At 47.2% G+C, this 20,299-nt stretch overlaps 1 protein-coding gene across 4 annotated transcripts; it reads right to left on the bottom strand.

Annotated features, from left to right (window-relative positions):
• Window positions 1–3,395: 3,395 nt before the first annotated feature.
• CIPC (CLOCK interacting pacemaker) lies at window positions 3,396–19,789 on the bottom strand. Of its 4 annotated transcripts, none has more exons than XM_025295159.2 (5): window positions 19,080–19,789; window positions 13,598–13,785; window positions 13,178–13,267; window positions 9,688–9,857; window positions 3,396–6,888 (listed from the first exon to the last, which is right to left on the bottom strand). In XM_025295159.2, the coding sequence occupies exons 2-5, from the start codon at window positions 13,731–13,733 to the stop codon at window positions 5,998–6,000; spliced, it is 1,287 nt and encodes a 428-aa protein (XP_025150944.2). In that variant the 5' UTR covers window positions 13,734–13,785; window positions 19,080–19,789; the 3' UTR covers window positions 3,396–5,997. The 4 variants fall into 4 exon arrangements, with proteins under 4 accessions (XP_025150944.2, XP_025150945.2, XP_006052938.2 ...); XM_025295160.2 differs by lacking the exon at window positions 19,080–19,789 and adding an exon at window positions 18,987–19,070; XM_006052876.3 differs by lacking the exon at window positions 13,178–13,267 and having other exon boundaries at window positions 19,080–19,782.
• Between the last annotated feature and the right edge of the window lie 510 nt (window positions 19,790–20,299).

Genomic DNA, 20,299 nt, shown 5'->3' on the forward strand with positions numbered 1-20,299 from the left:
TGCTATCGGCCCCGGACGAAGGATGGGCTCCAGGCCAAGCGCTCCCATCTGCCCAGGCAGCAGCCCAAGGTTTGTGGGTGCCTCTGGAGAACAGAGGCCCTGGCCCACCTCTGTTATACAAACATTTACCAGAACTAGTGAGCAGTCTTCCAGGGCCCCTGCAATGCCTGAGATGAAGCGAGGTTTTAGGAAAAGTAAAGGCAGCTATTTTTACTCTCCTGCTTGCCAGCCACTCCGACGGCCTTGTCCCAAACGCTCATCATCCGACCTGACTCACGCGGGCTGGCCTTGGGGTTCTACTTCAGTTTTCATTCCCTTTCATCTACTAAGAGCTTCCACCCACTCCCTGTGTTACTCTGCAGGCTTTTCTTTCTTTCTCGTCTCCTCCAGATGCTGTAAATTTGAGGCAGGACCCACACAGACTGTTCTTTCAAGCAATTCTCTCATGTCTTGCATAACCATCCTTCAGAAAGAGATGGGAGTGCCACGTGTTGTAAGAACGGAGGAGGAATTCTGAGAGGAAAAAGCCAAAGTGCTCACAGGAGTCCAGGGATTCACAAAGCACCTCCTTCCAGGAAACCAGTTAAGAGGCTGGGTTGAGACATGCTCTCTTCCCATTAGCTGTCAATGAGATTTTGGTAGAAGACGGTGTTAATTATTCCAAGCAAAGGATAGCCCTTCAGGGGTGGAATGCCATCACGTGAATTCCACTGCTGGGCTTCTGTGCACGGAAGCTACCTTGCTCTGTGGAGCAACTGAAAAAACACTTCAGAGACATCTTTTTTTTTTTTGTACTTCACCATAATCTCAGCATGTTGAGTGGACCAAATGTCTCCTCTTCTAATGAAGGAAACAGATAAAGCTGCTTCCTGCTGCCTCTTTCTCTCCAGCTACTCTGCTCGTTCCGTGTCACCCAGGCAGACCTCATCTCGTCTCTAACACCCCTCCCGGTGGGGATGAAAGGTGACACCCAGAGCCTGGGTCCAGAATAAAGTCCTGACAAAGTACTACCATATCTGCACAGTCTATGACTATTTACCATTAAAATAACAGTAAATCAACCTAAGAGGCTCCTTATAAAACATGCAGCAATATACCCTCTGTCTCAAAAGAGGCTTCCTAGCACGGCGCACAGAGTGGAGTACCACACAGGTTCAGGGGAGGCAAAGGGAGTAGGCCAGAAGAAGTGTTAAAGGCTGTGGGTAGAGAAACCCAGAACAAAATAAAAGAACACTGACATGCTCTCTAAAACATAAAATCCCGTTAAATGTCCTTCATTTCAGACGAAATAGCTATTTGCAGCTGACTGACTAGGAAAGGACACAATTTGATTTCAGTTCAGTCATTCTGTCGTGTCCGACTCTTTGCAACCCAATGAACTGCAGCACGCCAGGCCTCCCTGTCCATCACCAACTTCCAGAGTTCACTCAAACTCACGTCCATTGAGTTGGTGATATCATCCAACCATCTCATCCTTTGTCTTCCCCTTCTCCTCCCACCTCCAATCTTTCCCAGTATCAGGGTCTTTTTAAATGAGTCTGTTCTTCGCCCCATTATTCTCCTTTGGGGGTAATATTTCTTCATTTGAGAGCAGTCTTTTATATGGGAATGAGTGAATCCATGTGAGCTCCAACCAGGTAATCAAAATCAAAGCAGCCTGGCAAAACACGTCTCCCAGCCACATATAATAAGTTTAGAATCTGACAGAATGCTTTAAAATCAACTAAGCACTAGGAACCTGCTTTGTGGGAACCCCAGGGTTTTGTTTAACAGGTTACAGGCGGTCTCTGACTTAGGGTTTTCCGGCTCTACAATGGTGCAAAAGAGATGGGCCTTCTGTAGAGACCCTACTTGGAATTTTGATCTCTTCTCTGGCCGAGTGATGTGTGGTACAATCTTATGTCCTCATGGTGGGCAGCTCCCGGTCAGCCATGCCATGGTGAGGGTCAACAACAGATACACTCACCACCATTCTCAAGACAGCTGTACTGTTCTCACTTTCAGTGCAACAATCAACAAACTACGTGAGCTATCCAGAGTCAAAAATGCACATGATACACCTAACCTTTGTTAGCCCCTATGGTGGCTCAGATGGTATAGAATCTGCCTGCAATGCTTGTGTGAGATGAGCTCACCCAGCCGCAGGCTGATGTGTGTTCTGAGCACGTTTAAGGGAGGCTGGGCTAAGCTATGATGGTTCGGTATTTAGGTGGATCACATGCATTTTTGACTTAGGGTATTTTCAACTTATGATGGGTTTATCAGGATGGAACCCCACGGTAAACTGAGGAAGAGCTGTTATTGTCAGATAACATACCATCAGGCTCGCTGTAATACAGCCAGAGATCTTACACGTGGTTACAGCTGGGAAGCACCCCAGAGAGGACAACTTCCGATACTCCATTATTCCACTGAGAGGAGGGATGCCTATCCAAAGTCAGCCGGCCAATGAGGGACAGATGGGAGAGGTGCATGCAGGGCTCTGGACCCCACCACACCAGGCCACGCTCTGCAGTGATGCCCCAAGGGACGTGGATGAAGCAGACACGCTTGCAACAGGCTAGTGTCTCCACACGCAGGAATCACGCCAAACGGTCAGAAGCAACGGTGCGAGTGACCCAGCTCTCCTGAGCCTCTCAGGATCCACTCTGGGCTCCAATGTCTCTGGTCTCCATCTCTTATGGGAGGCTGGTTCTCTGTTTCAGGAGGGGCCACTTCCAGCCATATTTTGAAAAGTTACTTAAAAAACTGTGTAGGATAGGAATAATGCTGTAAGAATTAAGACTATGACAATCCTTCAGGACTTTAAATGAGGATAAGTTTCTTATTTTCCAGTGACTTAAAAAAATCCCAGGAGGGGTGTCCTGACTGGCCTCAGGACAGGGAAGACTCAACAGACTTCCCCACTGAGACTCGGTAGGTGAATTTTGAGGAGGAGCAGAGCCTCAGGAATCAACTCAGAGAAGCATGAAGGAAAAGGCATGGAGAGGCACTCGTTAAGGACCTCCCTGTAGTAGAAACATCTTTACTTAATGTGGCTTTAGTTTATCCCAGTAGACAACTACAGTGGTTTTGTCATTTAAAAATTCCATCTGTGAAAGTATCATATCAGATGGAAGAAACCACTGGACTGTATTCTCTTTTCTCCTCCCAACCTACCCAATATAAACCCTCCATGACTCTAGAGAATAATGTCAAACCACCCATTTATCTTAAGAGTGCCTGAATCGCCTTTAAGTTCACACTGGTGGGAGTCTGAACAGTGAATTTCCACAAGTTCAGTGTCTAATCTCAACATCCCCAAATACCTTGAGAATATGTGTATGAAACCTTTATCAATCAAACATTTACTCTTGATTTCAGTGTTTTAAGCAGTTATAAAGCCCAAGGCCAAATAGTTTTCAAGTAAGTGACTTTTATTTTTCTCTGACGTTTCACAGTCAATTTCTACAAAACTTCATACTTCCTCAAAAGAATTCACATTTGGTAAAGAAACCTCTACCGTAAAGAATTCATAGCTGGAAAGACACTTCAATATATGCACGAGAGTTACTGTTCTGCCAAAGGAATCAAACTCAGACAATACCATAATCAATAAAAGGAGAGTGTAATAAATTACAAATGTCACCAAACTCCATTCCCATAACCAATTAAATCAGCAGAGTTTTTCTAGATGTCTTTCAACACTGCCAACACCATCTTGCCAAAACTTAAGGGTTGGTGTGAGTTAAGAACGGCTCTCAGAAAACAACAGCTTTGCCAGAGAACTTCAGATGAGATCAGGTCATGCATCAGGAAGACCGTGACTACTTACAGCCGTGTGAGACCAACGCACGTCCTTCCGGTCAACTCTGAGGTTCTTCCACTTGTCTGTCTGGCTTCTGGCCCCACAGGTCTGCTAGCCTCAGTGGATGTCTCTTTGGTGGACCAGCTTCTCTAGCTGGCTTCATCTGCTTACTCCTCCACTAGGGAAAGAACACCCATGCCAACAGCCTAGAGGGACTCACGGCACCAAGTTACAAGATCAGAGAGGAGCCAGGGTGGGCGCTGCTTCTCCCTGCCACTCAGCAACGAGCACTGGTGATGGCTTTCAGCGTCCTGTGCCTGACAGGAGGGAAGTGCCACCTTCATCTAGGAAGACGAGTCCAAGACGCGTACGGCTCCACAGGGGGCTTTTCCGATGGCGTCAATTTGGTTCTCAGCAAGTGTGTTCAGATTTTTGACTCAGTAAGACTCATGCCTGGTGCCCAGGCTGTTCTGAATGCACCTGTTTCTATGGCTTTGCTGCCAAACATATTCTGCCAAAAAGGAAGCTTCCTAGCATGGTGTGCAGAGCAGAGCTGCGGTAGCACCACACAGATGGAGGGGAGGCAAAGGGAGTGGGCCAAGAGAAAAAATATTAAAAGCAGCTGAGCCTGCTTAAGGACCTATTTGCTCCGATTTCTGAAACTCTTCTGGAAAGCACATGGCAGGTAATAATTCTGTGTTGATCAGCAGAGTCTAAGAGAGTTTACCGGGTTGTTTATTTCTAAACTGTGTTTGAGAACAAAATGCAGGCAATGCAAAGCCTTGTAATTTTAAAACTATATGAAGAGTTATGACTACATAGTAAATATGAGCATTAGCTTCTGGCCTTGGAAGAACTTCAAGACGATTTTCCTTGCAGAAAAAATGAAGTTGGTCATACAGGATTTCTTAAGATTTTCAAGAGAATGAAATTTTTAAATGGGAGAATAAGAAGTTGGCAGCTTTACAACCTAGAAATCTGGTGTACAATGAAGCCGGAAAAGTGTGTAAAACCTGCAAGTCCTCATAATACTCTTCTACTTCACAGAACCCACTATACCTCTGGCTTCACTGCCAACATCCGACGCATAAAAGAAACTCGGAAGACTGCTCCACATCACTGTGACATCAGACAAATGAAAACTCTGGATGTGGAAAGAAAATGGGTAACAAGAATGTTTTCCAATTTTTTGTAGACTTGTATGTCATAACCTTGCAATGATTTTAATTCAAAGTTAATCAAGCTTAATATTTTCTTTCTTCTTTTGTAAAAACAAGCGGGAAAAAAAAGTGGTAGCAGGGGCTGACTTGGATTACACAATTGGAAACCATGAAGCTGTCTTTAAGATTTTAACATATAAAACAGGTTGCATTGTTTCAAAAGAAGAGAGGAAGAAAAGGCATAAATTACTAGAATCTTCCAGCTCCTAAACAAGAGATGCTAGCCATTTCTCCTTTCTTTAGACTCTATGAGTCAAAAATGCAATTCATCAACTGTAGCTCCAGATGGTCCTAAATCCATTCTATACTTTACAAATCTGAAGTATTTCGCCTACCAGTTTAAGAAAAATCTGGCTTATGATTAAAGTGTAAGAGTTAACAGTGCTACTCTTTCTCTTTGACTTTCAAGTTTAAAAAAACAAAGGTTTAAGTGATTAAGTGCTTGCATCCGAAGAGCAATCTGTGCCAAAACATTTCGGGTTTCTGCCAAAGGGCACAGGGCCTTGTGGAAGGCAAGCACCCTGCTCTTATATTTTCGTCTGTGACTAAAACCTTCAAGGGAAGATCCATGAAGGGTTCCTCATGTCACCTGCTCCCTGACTTGGCAGGTGCTGCTCTGTGCACTCGTCTGCGTCACTGCACCCTCGATCACGGCTGGTGAGTGGGGTGGCGGGAGGTGACAGCTAGCAGGGCCCCGCACAATCACCTCTCACATTTTGCCCCGTGAGCCATCAAACTGCCTGCAGGCTGAGGAAGAGGGACTCAAGGGCACCCAAACCTGAGGTCCTCGCGGGAACAGAGACAAAGGTAAACTGCATAGACCACAGGTTAAGACAGCAGCCAGGTCCTGGCGTGTGGCTTTGTAAGTGAACCATTGAACAGTCTGAGTTTAAAAGGAAAAGATCTTATGTAAGCTTTGGGAAACAGGAGTAGTAACAGTAAAAGAGTTAAAAAGAAGCACTCAAGTAACAGGAGAATATGCCTTCGATGTTATATGTCTGGCTGCTCAGAGAATGCTTCCAGGTCACTGCCGGTATGACTTGACCCTGACGATAAAGATGCCTGCAGCCTGGCCCAGGCCTGAGGAGCCCTGCTCTTAGTGGCCTCTATGAACAGCCGGGTCTGCTCCTTGAGCTGGTCGAGTTCCACCTGAGTTGCCTGGTTCTGACGAATCAACTCCTTGGTTTTCAAAGTGATCTCCAGCAAACCAGATTTGTGCAGGACTACCAGGGTATTCTGAAAGCGCCTGTGCTTGCTCTGCCGCTGCTCTGGAAAGCTATCTGGGCTGCGGCAGAAGTGCTCGGCGGCCCACAGAGCGGAGCTGTAACTGGCCGCCGGCGGGGACAGCGGGGAGCTGCTCTCCACCCCGTGCAGGGTACTGTCAGACGCACAGACGGGGCTGGCGGGGGAGGCAAAGGTCAGGCTGGGAGCTTTAGCCACATGGCTGCTGGACACTGGCTGCAGAGTCTGTGGACTGCCACCCGCCACCAGGGAGGGCACGCCCTGCAGAGCCGAGTCCTCGGCAAGCTTGGCGCTGGGGGGCGCGGGGGTCGGGGGCTGGGGTGGGCCAGCACCGGTCTTGGTTGGCTCACGAGCAGACAGGCCGGGGCCCAGTCTCTCAGTACAGACCTTCTTCTGCATGCCGCCTTCTCGTTCTTCTGCGCTGCGGGCAGGGCCCCTTTTGCCGGGGTGAGGAGCTATTTTGGTGTAAGAATTGAGAATGGGCAAGTAGTTCCTGGAGTCCGACTTTTTCTCACTGATGTGACCCGGGCTGACAGGAGACGGGACAGGCGGATGAAGGAATAAGAGCTGTGGCTGGGCAGAGATCACTTCAAAGGAGGGCTGGACAGTCCACGACTGGAGCTGGGAGGAGCTGCTGCCCTGCAGACAAAGGGAAAGAGAGGCAAACTGCTTGTTACCTGCGGCTGTCCATGGAGCAAAGCAAATACTCAGATGGAAGGACAGAGCTTCCCACACACGGGGTAGCCCTTCTTGATAAGACTGGAGATGAAAGTGGCTTCAAAATTCACTTGGGTCTGACAGCGTCGATTTTCTCCCTTAAGGGAAAACTGGAGGAAATGGCTGTCTTTAATTCAAGTGCTGCCACTCAAGAAAAAGAAAAGCGTAGGTAGGTGGAGTAATGACATAGTCAAGGTCACAACTGAGGCAATAAAAGTATGGACAGTACGATTTGCTGGCATAAATTAAAACGTGCTTGTCTCAATACCATAAATGTGACTTTACACCAAAGTAAGGTCTTCCTTTAGTTACTTGTGGAATTTCTTTTACTTGAAATCAACTTTTGATTAAAAAGTTACATATTTTTTTTAAAAAAGTTACCTATTGTCAGGAGTCCACTGGTCTGCTTTTATGGCAATGACCCTCAACAACCACAAAGCTCTGCAAGGCAGTAACAGCCACCATCTGCGGGTGCTTCCACACTGGGTGTGATTTTACATGGTTGTCTCAGTATTCTCCTGTTTTTGGGCCTGGCTGGAAGCACAGCTCTCCTCACTGGAATGAGGAGATTTGAGAATAAAGTCATAAACACCTGAGGCCAGGCAGAGAGAGCCCTGACAGAGGCTCTCCCCCTTGGTGGAGTCACGTGATTTATCTGCAGAAAGTGATGGACCCTGCTCCCACGTGGGCACCTGATTTGCACACATTTCAGATCCTTAGAAACCTGGTTAGGAACTCTTAGCTAAGTTCAACTACAGTGCATCTCCTGTGCAAAGGGTGGGATGACCTGGAAAGTCCATTCTGGAGTCCTCCTGGTGTTCAAGTATACTGAGAGGTGCTGCAATAACAAGCAAGCAGTGCTGGGCCAAGCAACCACGCTCCCCCAGCAGAGGAGACACAGAAATCAGGAGTCTTTCAAAGAAGAGATCAGCCCAGTGCAGCTCAGCCAAAAGCAAAACTTCAGGCTGTCCCCTTGGTCAATCACACCACAGGGGTTGACCTCCAAGGCAAACAGACCCAGAAAATACCCAGTTCATTGCTCTCCCAAGATTACTCTTTCTAGTGCTGCTGTTATGCCCACTGACTTAGTCTGTTTGTACCAATTATTAGATTTGGTACAAGGCTACCACTCTTGTTGAAATCATCTAAGGGAATACCAGACAAGATTTTAGACTTGCACAGGATCTCAGGATCATTTCACATAAAGCCTCATGTTAAAGATGAGGAAACTGAAGTCCACGTGATGAAATAATTTGTCTGTAAGAAGACATAGTCTGGTGACAGAACTGGAATCAGACTCATAAGAGAAAAATACCTAAAACCAAGCAGCAATAATTAAGACATTATATAATAAGCAAAGATTTTTAAAATTTGAAATGTGCTGGAATTCTAGCATATGTGAAAACACAAAACTCCTAGACCACTCCATCAGGTCAGTCTGCCCCCAAGCCTCCTGTCTCCTGATCAAGCCTTCCCAGTGGGTCTTTATCCTGAAGACAACAGCTCTGCTGGGCCCGCCTCCTCACCAGCAACTGCGGGCTGTTCTCTGCCTTCCGGAGCTACCACAACACCCACAACAAAAAACACAGACACCTAAGGAAGAGCGACAAGGGGGCCGGAGAGGAAGGCAGAGAGGAAAGAGCAGGAGACAGGAGTCCTGAGGAGCACTGGTGGGGCCTGAACAACCTCATTTGGGTTCCATTTCATGTCTTTATTCAAATCTCCTCGTTTCAGAGAGGAGAGCCGTGCTTCCAGCTGACATATGATTTGTCAAAGCAAATACCTTCAAATTCTTTTTCCAAACTCACCAGGTTGCCTTGTTGAAAATCAGTTTGAGTTGCTCAGCAATAACTAGGTAAGAGTTAAGACATCAGGGTTTCCTATCAGGCTACAGCCATGTTCTTCCACCTAAGGTGGGAAGGTCACCTACACACAGCCAGATTGCAAACTTCACTAGCTTCAAACAGCCTCATTAACAGAACCACGAGAGGACTAGTCTGTTCCAGAGCAAAGCAGGATAAGGTTACATGTTCTTTAATTAAGTTCATGAGACTGAGTTCTCTGACTCAAACACTGGAGCTAAGCTTAGACTTTTTATCTAAATCTTTTCTTTCATATCTAGATAATAACCACATAATTTGCCTAGTTATATAATAAAACCTGAAACAAGGTACTATTCAATTCTATGGCAATGCTGTGTGGAGTCTGCTGGTAAAGTCATACCTATACCAAAGAGTTGCTTTTTCGCTAATAACATAGCTCTGGCTGATTACTAAGAAAATGCTCAGAATGTAACATGAGAAACAGGGAAATTGCCTCTACTTCTTAAATACTTCTCAAAGTCCCCAGGGAAATTCAAATTAAAAGAGCCTTTTGCTTCAACCCTAAACTCTTGTTATATCTTAGATGTACTGTGGAATAATAGAACATTTCTGCTTGGTTCCTTTAAACATGACTAAGGTATTCCAGACACCTTTGGACAAATAAGGGGTGCAGTCTTACTGTCTGGAAAATGAGAATACATGTCCTGACTCTTGTATTCCTTTCTTCAGTCCAGGTCAGTAGCTAAAAGGCCACACCGTCTTCCCAGGAGCACAGCACTTGCTGGTGTGGTTTCTGGTGGCATGCTTCTCACATCCCTCCTTGGCAGAAAGAAATTGTGCACAGGAAGCTCAGAAACTCGAGTGTGCAAAGAAGTGACGCGCGCGCAGTCCTCCTCACCTGTTTGACCAACACATTCTTCATGACCACCATGGGGGACAGTGTCGGGAAGGCTCCGCTCGTGGGCTTGGAGCTTGGCCTTGGCCTGTCCTCTCGGCTCCAGCCTAAGGCGCTCAGCATGTCCTCGGACTCCATCTGCTCGGCCGAGCTCAGGCATTCTGAGCTCCCATCTGCTGGGCAGAGAAACAGTCAGTTCACTCAGGCTCCCAACCAGTCCTCCTGGGGAGCCACAGACCCCCTGAAAGCAAATGGAACATTTGTGATCCGTGCTTTTGAGAATTCTTCCAGCATGTCTATCTTTCATGGGATTCTCAAGGGGATGCATAATTATCCCTCCCACCCCAAGAGATTAAGGATCACCGCCCTAGGACAGCAGACTCCGTTCTAACTCTCTTTATAGACAAAAGCCAGCATCAATTAGGGTTCATGTGAAAGTAATCATCGCCAATCTACAGAACTGGGTAAAGGCTTCAAAGTTAGCTCATTACTTTTAACAATCTGTGGTTGAAAAGGGAGAGGAGTGTGCATGGAACCTGAGAAAAGATGAAGATCTTTATTGGCTCTAGGCACCACATGATGTAATAATAACCAAAACAAGTAACAATAAAACCCCAAGACTTACCACTTTGCTGAAACTAAAATAGATGCCTCCTAAGTTCCCTAACTGTAAAAGTCTGGATAAGTTCATCAAGCGGAGGCTCAGGATGTCTGTCTTTGTTTTCCTCCTCCACCCAGTTAAGCACCTCCTTTGTTAGTGTCCTAAATGCGTGCTGAGTGTGCCTACTGGGGATCCTGTACAGCGGGTGATGCAAAGATTCTCTCCACGGCCAAGAAAAGAAGGTTGCTCTACGTGACATCCATAAAGAAAGGACTTAATTAGTTCCTTGCTGGAGTAAACCAAGAGACTGCAAGTAAGGAGGCTGGGAATACCCTAGATGCTCGTCAAAAACCTGAGTGCCGTCTGGGTGAGGCCAGACTGGACTGTGGCTTTACTTCAGAAGAGTGCGACTGTCAGCACTTGCTTTAATCAGATTCTCCAGAGACTCTTTCCAGAAATTATGGGTCTTGGGGTCTTCCCCTCAATCTATGGAATTGATTTATCTGGGGTCCAGGCACACGTATTTTCACAAAGCACCACAAGTAATCCAGATGTGCACCTTTAGTTTAGAACTACTGGGCCGGAAACAAAGAACTTCAGAAGAAAAGTACGTACCCAGTACATGTATCTTGTTTTCTATGCAAATACCATTCTGCATGGAAAGGAAACCAGGGCTCCTTGGAGAAATGGCTGATGTCTTTGGCAAGGAAGCCTAGACATCTTACTGTCTAGGCTAGAAAGCAAGGAAGCGCTCAAACACAAATGCGAGACACGTCCAAGACACAGGTGCCATCTAGAAGGGACCCCCACTGACCCAATGTGGGACAACCTGGTATCAGAAAGAATACTGATAATGGGTTGACAAACCAAATCAGAAAAGAATTCCGTGAATCCACAGTGATGCTCAAAAAAGGGGGCAGAGAAGTGTTTCCTTAAAGAAGATCAACAGCTAATAAAATGTAAAGGAATGATACAGAATTAGATCACCATTTTTCAAACCACAAATTTAATAACTGGTTCAGGTAAGCATCATCAATGGATGCAAAAACCAGTGGTCAAGAGGCTGTTGGCAAAGAGTCACACAATTGTTGAGAGTCACACAATCTCATAGTATCATCCCACAAACTGCTTATTAATTACAAAGAGAAAGGAGTACTTTTATAATAAAGAAATCAGGTCTACAATTACCCCCTTAATCAGAGCATCACCAAGAAGAAGACAAACCTAGGAGTCACCTCATGTGTTGCAATGAGAAGGATATAACATCAAAAATTTAGTTTTCTATTTAAAAAATGTTTATTCTAATACTGGGGAAGCTACCAGAGAAGTCTAGTGTGAAACATCCTACAAAACAACAGGCCTAACTCATTTAAAGATGCTGATTTCATGAAAAAAAAGAAAGGAAAGAAAAGGGAAGACAAGGGAACTGTTCTAGACTAAGATCGAAAAGACAGGACAATGAAATGAAATGCACAACCTTCAACTGAGTTCTGCGCCCAAAACAAGCAAATATACAAAAAAGACTAACAGTTATAAAGGACACTACTGAGACAATGCGAAAAATCTAAATATGGACTGCAGCTAATTAATAACTGCCAATTACATCACATCCCAAGGTAACTGAAAGGTAACTCCAGCCGTGAAGACACCATTGGCACCTGGCCCAGAAGTGGCTGGAGGCCTTCACTGGGACCACCTTCTGGGGCAAATGAGTCTGAGTATTTTTAAGACTGCCTTATGTCTAAACAGCACAAAACTTCTTAAAGCACTGCTGCATTGAGAATAGGAAACTTTCAGAAAAACTACCCAGACTGTGCAACATGCTACAAAACAGGTGGCCCGATGGAGCTGAAGTTGTTAGAGGAAGTACCAAAATGGCCACAGTATTGAGACTAACAGGGGGTGGGATTACGGTTAATATTTATTTTCTTCTCTGCATGTACCTAAACTTCTAAGCTTCTACAACGAGCACATATTACCTTTATGATATATTAAAAAAAAAAAACAACAAATATGATATTAAGACAGAGAGAAAAAAAAAGACACTAGGTCTGCAAAGTTTCCCAAACCTGTTTGATCACAGGCATCACCAGAGACACCTGTAGAAATAGGAAACCCACACTCCAGGCCCTCCCCGCAGACCCTCCATGTCACAATCTCCAGGAGAGGGACCTGGTGTTTTTTAACAAATGCATCAGATGAGCCTTATGATGAGGTGAGCTTGGGAAACAATGCGAAAAGATTGAGAAGAAAAACCCAAAGAGCTATACGCTGGCCCTAACTTTCCTGAACTGCCCTTATTCTAATCCCTGACGCGGTGCTCTGCTCCTCTCTGAGCAACAATCTACTGGTAGCCTGGCTTCCCCTGCAGCTTCACCTACAGAGAGAAAATTTACCAGTCTAAGGGTGAGAGAGTTCAGGGTTCCTAAGAGCTGCATTTCTCACTATACATTCATAAATCGACAAGATGGACTGATTAGTCTCTGCGGGCTGGAAAACAGAAATCTTCCTCCAGGAGAGGGCTCTGCTCTCGGGACGTTGGCCCAGGCCAAATCCCCTGGCATCATCCCTCTGCATCCCCTGGGCCAAAAATGTTGCCATTCAAGCCGTATTTAAGCCACTACTCTCAGACCTGGAGATTAAAAAAAAAGCCTCAGCACAAAATTAAAAGATTTACTGGGTATGCAGCTAGTTCTTTCAGAAAAACTAGTAAGAAAAAGTGTCCTGCTTTCTCGTCTCTAATAGGTACTCAGGTCTGGAATGGGGCCAGGAGACTCACAGACCAAGCACAAAGAGCAAACACTGGCAGGGATGGACTGTCAGGAGGAAACGTTTTTAAACTTAACAAAATATTTTCTTAGAAAAAAGATATCTTAACAAATTATATACTACCTTTGTTAAATTTGTTATATGTGGTGACAACATGCAGTTTTTTTTCCAATGTGATTACTGGAATGCAGGGTAACTGCAATATAACTATTCCTGTGAGAAAGGAGGAAAGACAACAGAATTATGAGTATTTTATATCTTTTCTCCCACAACCACTTGCCACAGTGGGAAATGCGTAAGATTTGAAGTTCAGAGTCTGAGCTGAAAAAAGATGTCAAACCGTTCCTTCAGAACTAACCCCACTGTGACTCTGATGAATACCCTGCCATGTGGCAACAGAACTACCATTTTAAGAGACCAGAGAGCCATTCATTTCTCCTGTGGGTGAAATCTTCCCATCCTTATCACACAAATGAGTTTTACGGAGGACATTTTTCAGGCAAATCAATCACTACAGTGTAGAAAGGATAAGGTAATTTTAACCTGAAAATCCAGAGTCCTTATCTGACTCAGCGGCTGCCAGGCCGAGCTGACGAGACGCCTTTTTCATCTCTGAGCCCTTGCTTGGTTTGGCTGACAGCCTTCGAGAGCCCTCTCTGGACAGGTTCTTCCTCTCCATGTTTTATTGGGCAGCGAGGGGACTCATCAGTACTCTTTTCATCTGGACTGCCCTGTGAAAAAACAACAGTTACGTAAGAAGTCACTGCCTGGAGAGCTGGGACAGGTGAGCCAGCTGTGAGTAAAGTCGGGGCAAAGGACACGGGCCTCACCCACGTTCTCTGCGGGCACTTTCTCAGAGGTCTCAGCTGACAAAGGCTACACGTTTACTCAGCAGGAGAATGGTTTCCACCCAAAGGCAGGCTCACTGTCCTCTCCCTGCCCTCTAATTCCATTACAAATGCAAAGCACACAGACCATTCAGTGGAAGCTTTGTAAACTGCTAACAAAGGCACATTTGATTAGCTCTCTGGAATGCTCCCTGAGGGAGAAGAGAGGAGAGGGGATGCCCACCTCGGACCAGGCCTGCTTCCCAGGATACCTCCGCAGGACCGAGACTTTCTGCCACCTCCCAGAGTGTAGTTTCTCAGATTAACCTTTCAGTTCTTTAGAGGAGGTAGTGAACAGAGAAAAAAACAACTCCTTATATATGCATGCCACATTCTGGCTTAGAAAGTGCGTCTATGCACACGGAAGACCAGATACACAGTGCTTTGATCCACAAACGCCCGTAACATTATTGATGTTAAGATTATCTCATTTGAGCCTCAAAACGTCCTTCTTAGTTGTTATCCCATTTTACAGAGGAGGAAGTTGAGGCTCAGATAAGTTATATTCAGTCATTTTAAAATATTTCCTGAGTGCCTGTTGTGAACTAGGCATGGTGCTAGGAACGGGGGGTACAGAGTGAATCGAATAGACCTGGTTCCCCTCTTCCTGGAGAGACGCCTAGATTTGATCCAGTGACACACAGCTAGTTCAAAGCAGATCCAGAACTAGGTTAACAGCGCAAACTCTGAGACCAATGAGCCCTTCAAGATATTTTAACAGGGCCCTCTGAACAGCCAGGGCTTCCATGGTGGCTCAGATGCTAAAGAATCTGCCTCCAATGCAGGAGACCTGGGTTTGATCCCCAGGTCGGGAAGATTCCCTGGAGAAGGGAATGGCAACCCACTCCAGTATTCTGGCCTGGAGAATTTCATGGACAGAGGAGCCTGGTGGGTTACAGACCACGGGGTCGCAAAGAGTCGGACACACGCCTGAGCTTAACACTTTCACTTTCTTTTCTGAACAGCCAAGGGATGGCAGCTGGAGAGGAGGTACAGTAAGAACACAGGATACTGCAGGGATAAAGAGAACAGCGGACCAACAGGTGAAACAACAACGCAACTGGTAAGTGCTCCAGTCTGAACGTCTGTGTCCCCCAAAAATTCATATATGGAATCTTAATCCCCCAAGATGATGGTATTAGGAGGTGGGGCTTAGGTCACGAGGGCTTCACCTCATGGGATGAGTGCCTTAGGCTCGAGAGGGCCCCAGCCCCTTGCACCACAGTCAGTGAGAAGTCTGTGACCCAAAAGAGGGCTGTCCCTGGACCACGCTGGCACCCTAAGCTTGGACTTTCAGCTTCCAGAACTGGGAGAAATAAACTTCCGTGGTTTATAAGCCACGCGGTCTGTGGTGTCTTGTCATGACAACCCAAATGGACGAGGTGGTACGTTTAAGCTACAGCTGGTGGCATTCTTATTCACGATTCATCTTCGACTCCATCCGTTCGTCCTTTTGAGTAGAGAGAAACATGGGCCCCCTGTGAGACAGCTGCGTATCTGAAAACAGCCTCAAAATGCCGAGTGTGAACGTTTCTGCTAATACAGGATCTAGTGAAGAACATCAACCACTCCAGAAGCAGAGGAGGGATTGGAAATAAAATTAAATAGAAGCCAAGGATGCTTACAGGCATCCTTGAACAGCTCTCTTGCTCTTTTGCATACAGTAGAAGTGGACTAGTGCATGCATGCTGATCAGAATGAGCCTGAATTAAATACAATTCCCAATAAAAATTAGTCTGTACCATATGTAACTCATTCAAGGTAAGCGGCTTCCCCACTCAGTCTGCTCCATGCTGAGCACTCTTTGATGGAGCACATTTAATACCATGTGCATGAAAGTACCTGTCACACCTCTCATTAAAAAAAAGACAGCGCTAAGTCGTGTCCAACTCTTGTGATCCCATGGACTGTAGCCCACCAGGCTCCTCTGTCCATGGGATTCTTCAGGCAAGAATACTGGAGTGGGTTGCCATTTCCTTCTCCAGGAGATCTTCCCAACTCAGGGATCGAACCCACGTCTCCCAGGCCCTGTCACACCTCTCATGGCACTATGCAAAAGCATGTCTCTCCACTGGACAGCGAGGAAGTCTGACAGCACGGACAAGTCAGTTTAAAAAGCAAAATAAAATGCAAAACTGTTCTCTAATTAAATATGGGTCCTTTTGTATGAAACCCAACAAATGTATACTGCTGTCTGAAACTGAACAGAGGGCTTCTTCAAAAACAGCAGCAGCTCTCCCTGGTGGATGGGCCATCAGACTAAATTCAAGCCTGCCCCTGCTACTGATTTAGATTGGGAAGGTAGCTCATGGTGATTGCAACTAATTCAGAACTTGACGAAGTTTCACATTATCTTATGAAATGGATTATTATACAGGCATTTGAGATAAAGCATCCCAACTTCTTCCACAATCCTTGCAACAAGACAAGGAACAAGGTCTTGCTACTGTTATTAAGCTGCAGTCAATGAACAGAAAATACACAGGAATTTATCCTGCTCGTCTGAGAAGTTTCAGGACAATACTGATTGTGGGGTCAAAATGCTAAAATGTGGACGTTAAAAGGAGAACAGATGTAAAAATTTTAGATTCTGGGGAATTGGTGGCAATTGGAAATAGAGACTGCATAATCTACTTCAAAATAAGAAAGTGACTGCTTTCGATGTGGAAGTGCTAAAAATATGAAAGCCTCTGTCCTAAGTAAAATTCTCTTTCAGCAGTCTCAGTGTCCCGGAGAAGTTCAAGTGGGCATCAGAACAAAGGGCTACATGCCATCCGACCTTTCCTCTGAGAGACGCGCTTCCCTCCCGGGAGTGGCGCTGAAGATGCCAGTTAGCCAGTGAACAACAGACCCGTTCATACACAGCACAGACGAGGCCCCCGACCAGAGAGAGGCAAAGCGATGGCATTTACCACTGGTGCACTCAAACCCAGGGCCACGCCGGTAGCAAAGTCCGAGAACTTCAAGAAGATTATGTTCCTGGTCGTTATCATTTTACAATAAAGTCAGATGCTCATAAGCTGACCAGGCGTTGAAGATGGGTTACCAAGCTCATACCCACTGCGCCATCTCTGACTCCTGGCACAGACTGGAAACCACGACAACTGTCTTACACACATCTCAGATCCATGAGCCTAACTCTGCATTAGAAGGACTCTGAGCTAAGCTTGAATTGACCTGAAAATGGCCTCTTATAAGTGCACATGTAACACAAGGTCCAAAAGGTTCCCAGAGAGAGCAGTATACACTAAAACTCACAACAGAAAGTGAACCAATATATCTAGAGGTTTACATCCATAGGTGTAAGATAAAAAATTCTAACAAGCGTGGCACGGCACTTGGTTCTTCTATTTATGCACTTCTTACATTAGAGTTTAATTATCTGTTCATCTCTTCAGCCTCAAGGGTTGACTTCATCTCTGCAACCTCAGCCCCTAACAATTCATGTGTGAGGTATACTCACAGAACAATAAATTCCAACAAACCTTCTATCCTGCCGAGTCTCAGGACAGCTCTAACAGCTTAGCTGTCACCAAAACACCTGAATGGCTTGAAGGTCAGGAGTCTGCATTTCCTGGTCACCTTAAACACCATGGTCACCTCAAGATTTAATGTCTAGGTCTGGTCTCCTGCAGGAAACAGGTATTTCATCCACGCCTCATTTTAAGCCACCCCTCATTTTGCCTTTAAATCCAGCAGCCAAACTAAAGGTTGGTCTAATCCACAATCTCTATGGAGATTCAGGCTTCTGATAAAAAGGAGGCCCAAGGTACACAAGGGAAGGATCTGAAAAGCTGCTTGCAGATCCCTCTGTAATAGACAACTTGGCAACTTTCCTGAGAGCTCAAGTTCCCTTTAAAATGTGTCACGTGTATAACAGGCGTGCACAGGCAGAGGTGTGAGGTGAAAGCCCAAGCAGAGGCTTAAATACAATAAAGATACGCCGCCAGAGAAAATTGAGACTTTACCACCCAGAAAGCCATGAGTAATCCCAGTTGGAATTATAAATGCATTACTAGGTTTTTCTCTGAAGTCATTTTCTCTTGGTCTGCATTTTCAGAGATACCAATCTGGGGGACTGTCTGTGGATTTTAACAAAGGAGAAAAAAAACAACCAGCCAACCATCTACGTACATCGCTAATACTCCTCTTCCCTTTCACAAACATTTGCAGGCTTCGATTTGGCTGTAAATTCTGGTCAAAGATCCCGAACTCAGATTCCATACAAATGTCCTCTGTTTGGAACCAGGTATGTATGGCTTACTCATTTTGCTCTGTTAAAGATTAGATGAGACTACAGAACTTCCTGAAAACCCCCTGCCTGGAGAAGAGTTCGCAGTTAACAGTGCGCACCGCCCCTCCCCATTCGCACCAGCCCACGATACATCTGCGCCAGACAGCAGGAGCGCCCTCCAGGCACCCACCAGCCTGCCGGCTCAGCAGGGCAGAACTGGGCAGACCCTTGGACTGTGCTGTGACTAGCATGCCACCAGCCTGCCAGGGCAAACGCCCAGGCCATGCAGTACTGCCAGGACTTGGGCAATCACAGGGAGCCTGGCTGCGGCCCGGTGCCCTGGGGCCTGGATGGATCGGAGGTCCCCTGAACCCACCCACTGGCAACCACTCACTCCGTACTTGGCACTGGCCACCTTCTCGGCCACCTCCCCGCCCCCTGGCACCACGCCTGGCACAAGCTGGTCACCCGGGGGGGTAAGTACCAGCAAAGTGGGTGACAGCGAGTCTCTGGAAAAAGCACACCTGTGCCCCGGGTCCAGAACTGGGCGCTACCCACCCCGCGCCCCTATCCCCCAACCCCAAACCGGGGCGGGGGGGCGCGGGCAGGACCCTCACAGGGTTACCAGCGCGACTTGGTCCCCACACACAAACCCCTCCTCACCCGTGACCTCCTCTCCCACGCGGTCCTAACCCTCGCAACAAAACCAACCGACTAAACGGGGCAGGGAGCATCACCCCCTGCTCCAATTACCCCCCAGCTCCCACCATCTGGCCCTCGGCACCCCGAAAGTGCCCGCTCTCCGTCTTGCCTGTTCCTTCCTTCTCTCCCTGGCGCCCGCTTCCTCTCCGCCGGCTCCTCGCCCAAACCCCTTTCCCCTGCCCCCACAGCCCTCCTCGCTCACCTAGGACCCGGGTCGCAGCTCCACAAGCGGACGACCCGTGGGTACGGCGGCGCATGCGCGAGCCCGGCCTCGCGGCTCCATGACAACCTCGTCGTCGTCGTCGTCGCGTCTCAAACGATCCCCCCTCTCGGCCGCCCGCCCATTTCTCCTCCCCACTCCCCGCAGTCTCGGCGACGGCTTTCGCCAGTCACGTGACGCGGCTCGGATGACCCGGCACCACCGAGACTGCTCGCTGTTCTCCTAGAAGGGCCCTTGGAGGCGCCCGCTCTTCCCGTCTCAGCCGGAAGACGACGCCGGCACGTCTTCTTCAGGGAGCGGGGGGGCGGGCGTCCCTTCAGAGGTCGCCGCTCTATCCGCGGAAGGCGGGCATCTCTATGGTTAGTAGTTCCTCAGGCCAAACCGCCATTTTGTACGGGGACCTTGTGCTATAGGAGCTGCTGTGGAGCGGGCGTGGGGCGCGGTTCTGAGGCGGGGTCTGGAGAAGCCGGGGCGGGTCGGTTTCTAGCTGACAAGGCCAGAGGCGTGATTCTTCTGAGGGCGTGGGTGGAAGTCAGCCCGGGGAGACCGCTCTCGGTTTGTACCCCGAGACCCCGTCGGCGTTGGGGACCGGGACGGGCCATAGGCTGACTTGAGCGCAAGCCCGAGCGGAAGCTGCCGGGCAGCTTCGCCGGGTCTCGGCCCGAAGGAGGCTTGCCCGGACCGCGCCCCCACCGTCCCCAGCACTGTTCATCTTGTTGCCGAGCCTGTGGCGGCGTCGGTTTGCTTTCCTTACCTCCAGACAGTGCTTCACGTGGCAGGGACGCAATCAGTATTTTTTTGATGGGTGATTTCATGTCATTTGATGTATGACTCATTGTGCGACTGACCGAGATGTTGAGTTTCAAATGGATTCTGTTTCTCAGGCCAGTTCTTGAAGTGTCACCACGAACAACGTGTTATCAGCTAAACAACAAAAAAAAACCAAACAAACGGGGTTGCGATCAGTTGAAATTCCGATGCATTGAGTCAGTGAAGGTTACCTCCTAAATTAGAAAAAGTTATTTTACAGCTGGAAAAGGGGACACGGATAAATTTAAAGATTGCCACCGGTAGAGGCAAGTTCTGGAGCGGCCCTGTCCAGTAGGGTAGCCACTAATCACGAGGGGGTACTGAAACTGATTAAATGAAATGAAAACGTGGGTGTTTTGTTCATTCAGGCTGTGCACATTCAAGTCCTCAGC

This window comes from Bubalus bubalis, chromosome 11 (genome assembly GCF_019923935.1).
Source record: "Bubalus bubalis isolate 160015118507 breed Murrah chromosome 11, NDDB_SH_1, whole genome shotgun sequence".
Classification (NCBI taxonomy): domain Eukaryota; kingdom Metazoa; phylum Chordata; class Mammalia; order Artiodactyla; family Bovidae; genus Bubalus; species Bubalus bubalis.

Excerpts from the sequence above, each read along its gene's own strand:
- CIPC (XM_025295159.2), bottom strand. The coding sequence starts at position 13,733 with ATGGAGAGGAAGAACCTGTCCAGAGAGGGCTCTCGAAGGCTGTCAGCC. Across the intron at positions 13,268-13,597 it reads TAAGGACTCTGGATTTTCAG|GAATAGTTATATTGCAGTTA; the intron begins GTTAAAATTACC and ends CCTTTCTCACAG. Across the intron at positions 6,889-9,687 it reads AGAATGTGTTGGTCAAACAG|GGCAGCAGCTCCTCCCAGCT; the intron begins GTGAGGAGGACT and ends CTTTGTCTGCAG.